Source organism: Chelon labrosus (assembly GCF_963514085.1).
Source record: "Chelon labrosus genome assembly, chromosome: 15".
NCBI lineage: Eukaryota > Metazoa > Chordata > Actinopteri > Mugiliformes > Mugilidae > Chelon > Chelon labrosus.
In genome coordinates this window covers 28,964,751-28,973,672 of record NC_140348.1, presented here as the reverse complement: position 1 = coordinate 28,973,672, position 8,922 = coordinate 28,964,751, and the positions used below count along the sequence as shown (strand labels likewise).

General features: G+C 49.6%; 1 protein-coding gene across 3 annotated transcripts; it reads left to right on the top strand.

Annotated features, from left to right (window-relative positions):
• Positions 1–2,461: 2,461 nt before the first annotated feature.
• On the top strand, positions 2,462–8,909 carry dlk2 (delta-like 2 homolog). Of its 3 annotated transcripts, XM_084561592.1 has the most exons (7): positions 2,462–2,485; positions 5,041–5,159; positions 5,837–5,919; positions 6,607–6,664; positions 6,783–6,913; positions 7,398–7,542; positions 7,734–8,909. In XM_084561592.1, exons 1-7 carry the CDS (start codon positions 2,471–2,473, stop codon positions 8,452–8,454), a joined length of 1,272 nt encoding a protein of 423 aa, XP_084417718.1. In that variant the 5' UTR covers positions 2,462–2,470; the 3' UTR covers positions 8,455–8,909. The 3 variants fall into 3 exon arrangements, with proteins under 3 accessions (XP_084417718.1, XP_084417717.1, XP_084417719.1); XM_084561591.1 differs by lacking the exon at positions 2,462–2,485 and having other exon boundaries at positions 4,797–5,159; positions 5,263–5,919; positions 7,734–8,903; XM_084561593.1 differs by lacking the exon at positions 2,462–2,485 and having other exon boundaries at positions 4,797–5,681; positions 7,734–8,903.
• The last annotated feature ends 13 nt before the right edge of the window (positions 8,910–8,922 follow it).

The window sequence follows — 8,922 nt, the reverse complement described above, 5'->3', positions numbered from 1 at the left end:
CCTGCAGACACGACTGAGGGACAATCAGACACCTGTAGACACGACTGAGGGACAGTCAGACACCTGTAGACACGACTGAGGGACAATCAGACACCTGTAGACACGACTGAGGGACAGTCAGACACCTGTAGACACGACTGAGGGATACACGTTGTTGACGAGTTGTTGAGCTCCAGGAGCAGAATACAAAGTTAAAAACATCTCTAACGTGTGTGTGTGTGTGTGTGTGTGTGTGTGTGTGTCAGGACAATGTCCAGCTGCTCCATAACAATGCAGCCCCCCCCCCCCCCCCCCCCCACTGCCAGTGACATGACAGCTATGAGAGGAATGAAGGAATGAAGGAATGAAGGACACGTTGGTGGTTTGAGTCCTTCAGCTGTTTCTGTCCCTGACTCATCTCAGCTTCATGCAGTTAGCACTGGAGCTAACGGAGGCTAGCGCTACCCTGGTGTGATGAAGGCTCTGATGAAGACTCTGATGAAGACTCCCGGTGTGATGAAGACTCTGATGAAGACTCTGATGAAGACTCTGATGAAGACTCTGATGAAGGCTACAGGTGTGATGAAGACTCTGATGAAGACTCTGATGAAGACTCTGATGAAGGCTACAGGTGTGATGAAGACTCTGATGAAGACTCTGATGAAGACTCCCGGTGTGATGAAGACTCTGATGAAGACTCTGACGAAGACTCTGATGAAGACTCTGATGAAGACTCTGATGAAGACTCTGATGAAGGCTACAGGTGTAATGAAGACTCTGATGAAGGCTACAGGTGTGATGAAGACTCTGATGAAGACTCTGATGAAGACTCTGATGAAGGCTACAGGTGTGATGAAGACTCTGATGAAGACTCTGATGAAGACTCCAGGTGTGATGAAGACTCTGATGAAGGCTACAGGTGTGATGAAGACTCTGATGAAGACTCTGATGAAGACTCCAGGTGTGATGAAGACTCTGATGAAGACTCCAGGTGTGATGAAGACTCTGATGAAGACTCTGATGAAGGCTACAGGTGTGATGAAGACTCTGATGAAGGCTACAGGTGTGATGAAGACTCTGATGAAGACTCTGATGAAGACTCCAGGTGTGATGAAGACTCTGATTAAGACTCTGATGAAGGCTACAGGTGTGATGATGACTCTGATGAAGGCTACAGGTGTGATGAAGACTCTGATGAAGACTCTGATGAAGACTCTGATGAAGGCTACAGGTGTGATGAAGACTCTGATGAAGACTCTGATGAAGACTCTGATGAAGGCTACAGGTGTGATACTAACAAGGAAATGTGACAAAGTTCAGGGGAAGAACAGAGGAAGTGAGAATCAAGGAGGAGGAGGAGGAAGAGGAGGGAAAGGAGGAAGAGGAGGGAGAGGAGGAAGAGGAGGAAGAGGAGGAAGAGGAGGAAACAACAAAGATAAAGATAACATGGGCCTCTTGTCTAAACGGGAGGTATGTGGGGGGGTGTATAGGGGGTGGGGGGGTGTATGGGGGGGGGGTGTATGGGGGGGGGGTGTATGGGGGGGGGGGGGATCCTCAGCTGCTGTGGTGAGGAAGGGGTCAAGGCTGCCCCCCCCCCCCCCCCCCCCCCCGCACCCCATTCTTTGTCTGGATAAACAAAGCAGCAGCAGGTCATTGTGTCTGAGTTTAGATCAGAAGAATCCACCACAGATCCCTCCTCCTCCTCCTCCTCCCCCTCCTCCTCCTCCTCCTCCTCCCCCTCCTCTTCCTCCTCCTCTTCCTCCTCCTCCTCCCCCTCCTCCTCCTCCTCCTCCTCTTCCCCCTCCTCCTCCTCCTCCTCCTCCTCAGAGACGATGGTTTGTGATTATTAAGGATTCTGTAGAGACCTCCTGTGGAGACCTGTTGGTGATTCAAGCTGGTTCTGTTGGTTCTTCGGGTGGTTCTGGTGACATTTGGAGCACTGTGTTAAACCAGAATCAGTCTGACAAGTTCTCCTGAGGATCAGTGTGGGTTTCTGCTTCCCAGGGCATCGTCTGTCAGGATCAACGCCTGGAAAAAAACTTCCTGGTTCCAGGACGAGTCTGAGCGTGTTCCATCTGATTCAGGAACAAACACAGACGACGATGGAACATCTCAAACAAAACACATCACAGTTTTGACCGATGAAAGCAGGACAGTCCAGACAGCGCCCCCTACAGGTCACCACTGAGGTCCTTGTTTCATGGCGTTCATCTCCTGGTTCTGATTGGTTCAGACACATGATCTATGAAAGTTGTTGTTTTAAAGCTCTGACGACACCATGATTGTTTGTGTCTTTAATTCAGTGGAAGTGTTTATGAGTCAATCAACACTAATTAACACCTCCTCCTCGTCCTCCTCCTTGGGGTGTGGGGTCGCAGCCCACAGAAGGGGAGTGTTAAATGAAGAGGAGGGACGGGGGAGGACGGGGGAGGACGGGTTGAGCAGCGTCTCCTCGTCCTTCGCTGCAGCTTCAAACATAAACAGACGGTGAATGAAGCAACTCAAGGTAAGAACTCCTCTTTAATCTCTGCTCCTTCAAAACAATCGCTGCATCTGGAACTTTTAGTTTTTCAGTTTTTATGAACAAACTCTTACGTCTGGAGAAAAATATGTCAGTTTGAGCTGAAAAGCCCTGATTCTGCTCAGTTTGATTCAAAGTTTCAGTCACAAGGAGAGAGTTCAGCTCAGAGTCACGACCAGGAGATCAACCAGCACCTGGTGGTTGTCTGTGGTATTACACCACGATAACATGGAGCACCTGGTGGTCGTCTGTGGTATTACACCACGATAACATGGAGCACCTGGTGGTCGTCTGTGGTATTACACCACGATAACATGGAGCACCTGGTGGTCGTCCGTGGTATTACACCACGATAACATGGAGCACCTGGTGGTCGTCTGTGGTATTACACCACGATAACATGGAGCACCTGGCGGTCGTCTCTGGTATTACACCACGATAACATGGAGCACCTGGTGGTCTCCTGCTGACATTTTTTAGTGGGCGGGGCTTAGCTGGAGGCAAAACAACCCACAGGAATTAACACGGACGAGCAGCTTCTGTCGGCTTATTCTTGACAGTGGTGGAAGAAAATATGATTTCATTTAATTACTTTTATCTGAACAGTGGATGAGGATCTGAAAGGAGTAACCACTGAGTAACAGTTGGACACTTGACAGAGAAACCAAACGTGGACACGAAAGATAAAATGAGTACATGTGAATCCTTAGATGCGTACAACTGTGTCCTGAATGGTTATGAACAAGACTTAAAAGATTTAAAAGTTACCTGCATCTAGTATTTGTCAGCTATAAAGTTAACTCCATATATGTTTTATATGAGATAGCTGTATATGCTAATGCACATGCCAACACAGGCTTCTATGATCTTTCTGACTCAGAGTAACAGCTGGTATGTGATAAAACTTCAGTTTTGAGCTATTAACCGTTCTCCTACAACAAAGCAAGATGACATTTTGATAACGCCAGCCTGTGGTTCTTGCCTCCAGCCAACCATTGTGACGTAGTCATGACGTAGTCCGTAAACAGGTCTTTTACACTAAACTAGTCTGAGCATCAGGCCACGTCCAGCGCTGAAGACTTTACCTTTAAAAATCAAAGACAGCCGAGTCTGGGCCTCCACCAGGTGTCAGTGTTTCTACGTCTGACGTTGTTTCTCTGTGTTGGAACAACAGAAAAGAAAGAAAACATCTGAGGAGGAGGAGGAGGAGGAGGAGGAGGAAGGAGAGTTTACTGAGAGGCAAGGAAATGATGAGAGATGTAGTTATGTTTCTGAAAGTGATGGACTGTCAGCAGACGTGTCAGAGTGATGAAACTATCAGAAACATTGCCCAGCTGGGACCGTATCTACATCCTGCATCCATGGCAACCAACATCCCCTCCTCCGTTGCCATGGCAGCAGCTGACCCCAGCAGGAGACAACAAAGACGCTTCAAGAGCTTCTCTTCTTCTTCTGCTGCTTAGATAGAGAGACACTCATACCTACGGCCAATTTAGAATCACCAATGAACCTAACCAGCATGTCTTTGGACGGTGGGAGGAAGCTGGAGAACCTGGAGAGAACCCACGCAGACACAGGGAGAACATGCAGACTACACACAGAAAGGAACCAGTCGGCCTGGATTAGAACCCAGAACCTTTGATTTAATCCAAACAACAAATGGCTAGCTGCTAGGATATGTTAGCCAAAGTATCAAGTGTTAAATAACACAAACAACGCTGCTTGCTCGGTGAAAAGCTAACTAGCATAGCATAGCTTAGCTGTTATGGTTTGAATGGTGTCTCAGTACAGGCTAACAGTAGTTGATATGAAGCTTACTAGTTAGACAGCTAACCACCATGATAAACATGCTAGCTAGACAGCTAACTGTCATGATAAACATGCTAGCTAGACAGCTAACTGTCATGGTAAACATGCTAGCTAGCTAGACAGCTAACTGTCATGATAAACATGCTAGCTAGACAGCTAACTGTCATGGTAAACATGCTAGCTAGACAGCTAACTGTCATGGTAAACATGCTAGCTAGCTAGATGGCGACTATGGCGACTGCCGGGCAGCGATCACCAATCACACTCTTGTTCTTTACTTCAGGCTCTGGAGGACGGTCACTCTGTAGGAAAGTGAAATGCATTCTGGGATACCTGGCTGTTCCAAGTAGCCTTGATAAAAGGAGTGAGACCAGTACACATACAAGTATTTGGTCACATGGTTCTTTGGACTGGATGAGAACACATGAGGACACAAGTCACGTGTGGGTGGGGTAAGGGGCGGGGACTACAGACTCCACCCCCTCCAGAAGAAGAAATATTTGTGATTCGAGCTCGTAGTGTGCTCAGAGTGGCGAGGTTTCACTGAGCTTTATTTAAATGTAAACGGTGACTGAACGCGCTCAGTGAGGCTCTGCAGTCGACCACCTGTTGCTTTCCTTTCCCTCACACACTCGCCTCATTCTTCTTCTGCTGCTGTGGTATGTCGCAGGCATGTCCACTCCTGTCTGACTCCCTCCATAATCTCCTGCTCATTGTTTCCCGCCTGACAGACGAGTGTGTGGGCACAGAGACCCACAGTTCGGTCACAGCGACAGGCGGCGAGCTGGCGGAGAGTCCGATCAGAACCAGGAGGAGAGTCCGATCAGAACCAGGAGGAACCAGAGCTCTGGTAGGAACAGCAGGCAGGTCACATGACCTCCAGCTGCTGGTTCACATTTAAAGGAACAGCTGGAGGTCTGGATTCTGGAGGGTTCTGATTTTTGTTTGTCTAGACGTTCTTCACCTGAGGATCACAGTGAAGCTTAAAGGTCGACCGGACAGCAGAAGAAGAAGAAGAAGAAGAAAAAGAAGAAGAAGAAGAAGAACCGAGACCTGTTTATGCTGGACTCTGGACTGACTCTGAGACCTGACATCAGCTCTGACGCCGGGCCAGTTCAGACCGGGTCAGGACGTCAGAGACAGCAGAGAGGTGATGGATTCAGATTAGTGGAGGTAGAAGAAGAATCACTGAAACATAAAGAAGAATATAAAGTAGGGAGATGCTGGGAAACGTAGTCAGTACCGACACATCCTCCTCCATCTTCAACAGAGTCGACACAGAGGCCCAGAACAGGAACCGCTGATGTCTGTCTCAGCTGTGGACACACTGATGGAGACACTGTCCGTGCTCCAGGGTCTGAGGGGACACCTGGTACATGTCCAGCCTCAAACCACCTGGTTAACGTCTTTTATTCTCAAAGGGTCGACTGCTTCCTGGATACATGCACATTCTTCAGACTGTAAACAGGAAGCAGCCGATGTGGTCCTGGTCCTGGTCCTGGTCACGGTCTCTGTCCTCTGTTTCAGGACTCAACTTCCTGTCGACATGTTGACAGTCAGAGCTGCCGTCGTCCTCGTTGTCCTTGTATTCCCGCCCTGCAGAGGTCAAGGTAGGTCACAAGACCATGTTATAACCATGGCGACAGATTCATCCGACAGGTGGGGGGTGGGGTGGGGTATCAGGTCTGATCGTGTTGGCAAGGTCAGGGTGGACAGTAGGGGTCTCCAGGTTTGGATCCAGCTGGTTCTGGTTCTGGACCCAGTTTCCCAGGTAGTGATTTATCGACTGATCATCGATCAATAACTGGATCAGGATCAGCAGCAGCGCCGCCTGCAGGCGTGGAAGCCAGAGATCAATGAACCAGATCAGATTATTGATCTGTGAGCTCAGAGCACGAAGTCTTCCTGGATCCACTGAGCGCGCTCAGAGGCGCTCAGCAGCTCATTGTTCTCTGTTAATGTGGCCGCTGTCAGCTGTCGGATCAGATGACGCCAAGCGTCTCCCAGCTGCTGCTGCAGGGCTCATCCTCCATCCTCCGCTCCACCGGGGGGCCCTGCCTCTGACCTCTGACCTCTGACAGACCCTCTGAGCCACAAGGTCTTAACAAGGAACCCAGAACCAGCAGAGACTGTGTTTGTTCCTCAGAGGTCAGAGGTCAGAGTCTGATGAGGCATTCAGAGCAGGTGTGGAAATAAAAGTTTCAACGGCAGCATGGCTCTGAGGACGTCCTTCTGGACATCAACATTAGCTTTGTCTTTGCATCTCGTCTCTGATTGGTTCTTGGTTCTTCCTGCAGGAGGTAACTGCAGCTGCAACATCACCAATGGCCGCTGTGACGAGTTCGGAGTCTGCAGGTGAGACGCCAACCAATCAACCAATCAGTCAATCAACCAATCAACCAATCAATCAATCAACCAATCAACCAATCAATCAATCAGTCAGTCAGTCAATCAATCAATCGTTCTCCTCCAGATGCGACCCTGGCTGGGATGGTGACCTCTGTGACCTCTGTCTCCCATCTCCTGGTTGTCTCCATGGTAACTGTGAGCAGCCATGGCAATGCAGATGTGAGGAAGGATGGGGGGGGCGGTTCTGTGACAAAGGTCAGTTTGTTTCCTGTTTCCTGTCTGATGTGTTTCCTGTTTCCTGTCTGATGCGTTTCCTGTTTCCTGTCTGATGTGTTTCCTGTCTGATGTGTTTCCTGTCTGATGTGTTTCCTGTTTCCTGTCTGATGCGTTTCCTGTTTCCTGTCTGATGCGTTTCCTGTCTGATGCGTTTCCTGTTTCCTGTCTGATGTGTTCCCTGTCTGATGTGTTTCCTGTTTCCTGTCTGATGCGTTTCCTGTTTCCTGTCTGATGCGTTTCCTGTTTCCTGTCTGATGTGTTTCCTGTCTGATGTGTTTCCTGTTTCCTGTCTGATGCGTTTCCTGTTTCCTGTCTGATGTGTTTCCTGTCTGATGTGTTTCCTGTTTCCTGTCTGATGCGTTTCCTGTTTCCTGTCTGATGCGTTTCCTGTTTCCTGTCTGATGTGTTTCCTGTCTGATGTGTTTCCTGTTTCCTGTCTGATGCGTTTCCTGTTTCCTGTCAGACCTGAGCGTGTGCTTGCTGCAGCAGCCATGTCAGAACGGCGCCACCTGTGTGATGGAGGACAGTGGAGACTTCAGGTGTCTCTGTCCTGAAGGTTTTCATGGCTCCACCTGCCAGAGGAAGTGGGGTCCCTGCCACCAGACGAGGTCTGTCAGTCCATCACTGTCACAGCTCTCAGTCAACCTTTACTGCAGAGAAAGCTCCAACCTGCCTATGATTCCTCTTACGTTCTCAAACTGTCCTGTAACATCATCAGATTCTACATGTACGCTTTAGTCAGATGGATGTTTATCTCCTGTCTCTACTTCTCCTCCTCTTCCTCTTCCTCTTCCTCCAGGTCTCCATGTAAAAATGGCGGTCTGTGTGAGGACTCTGATGGTTTTGCGGTGGAATTGACGTGTCGGTGTTTGTCTGGTTTCACGGGTCGTCGCTGTGAGACCAACGTTGACGACTGTCTGATGAGACCTTGTGCCAATGGCGCCACCTGCCTGGACGCCATCAACCGTTTCTCGTGCGTCTGCCCTGCCGGCTTCACCGGGCGCTTCTGCACCATCAACGTTGACGACTGCGCTAGCCGACCGTGCCTGAACGGCGGCCGCTGCCTTGACCTCGCGGGAGGCTTCCGCTGCGTCTGCAGTCCAGACTTCACTGGGGCCACCTGCCAGACGCCGCTGAGGGCTGGTGGCGCCCATGAGTCCAGCTGGACGACGCTGAGGTGGGAGGGAGGAGGAGGAGGAGGGGGGGGACAGGCCGCCGACAGAGGGAACAGCAGTCGTCATGGAGACGGCCTCGTGAAGGTGACAGTGAGCGAGCGCCGCGATGCAGGACTCTCACGGCTGCAGCTCACCATTGTCTTGTCGATGGCAGCGATGACGCTAGGCGTGGCGGCGCTGACCGCCGCCCTTGTGCTGCAGGGTCGCTGCAGGGACTGCGGCCACGCCCCCTCAGTAGCATCATCAACACAGGGACGAAGGACACCGCAGAGAGACCAGTGTCAGATCAGTTTCCTGAACGCAGCAGAAGCAGAGAAGAAGAAACTCAACTCGGAGGTCATTTAACTCCGCCTTCTCCCAGCATGCACTGGACCGGTGACATCATCACAGTGACAATTCAAACTGATTCCCTACATTACCCACAATGCTGTTAGTTCTAAGGGTTGTGTTATGCTAAGTGTCGCTGGTTAGCCGAGGAGCACACTTTTAATTTGAAAAAGATGTAATTTCTACATCTGAGGATTTAATTTAAATGTTTCTCTGTAAAATGTCTCATTTTAGTCTTTTCGTGTAAAAACTGAAAGAATGATGATGATGACAATGCTTCCTGTAAGAGACTGGGAGGGAGGTGCATGATTAATTAGACCACACCCCCAAGTGCAGGATGAGTCATGGATGTTTAAAGGAGTTGTGGTGATTATTCAGTAAAGTGGTTGTTTATGTACATAGAGAATTATTTATTGTGTCGCGTCTGTTAATAGACAAACATCTGATCACTCTTTTCATTAAAGCTGTTTGGGAACCTGAACGTCT

Coding starts and splice junctions, on each gene's coding strand:
- dlk2 (XM_084561591.1), top strand. CDS start 5,613: ATGTCTGTCTCAGCTGTGGACACACTGATGGAGACACTGTCCGTGCTC. Junction 6,665..6,782: donor GACGAGTTCGGAGTCTGCAG/GTGAGACGCCAA, acceptor GTTCTCCTCCAG/ATGCGACCCTGGCTGGGATG. Junction 6,914..7,397: donor GGGGCGGTTCTGTGACAAAG/GTCAGTTTGTTT, acceptor GTTTCCTGTCAG/ACCTGAGCGTGTGCTTGCTG.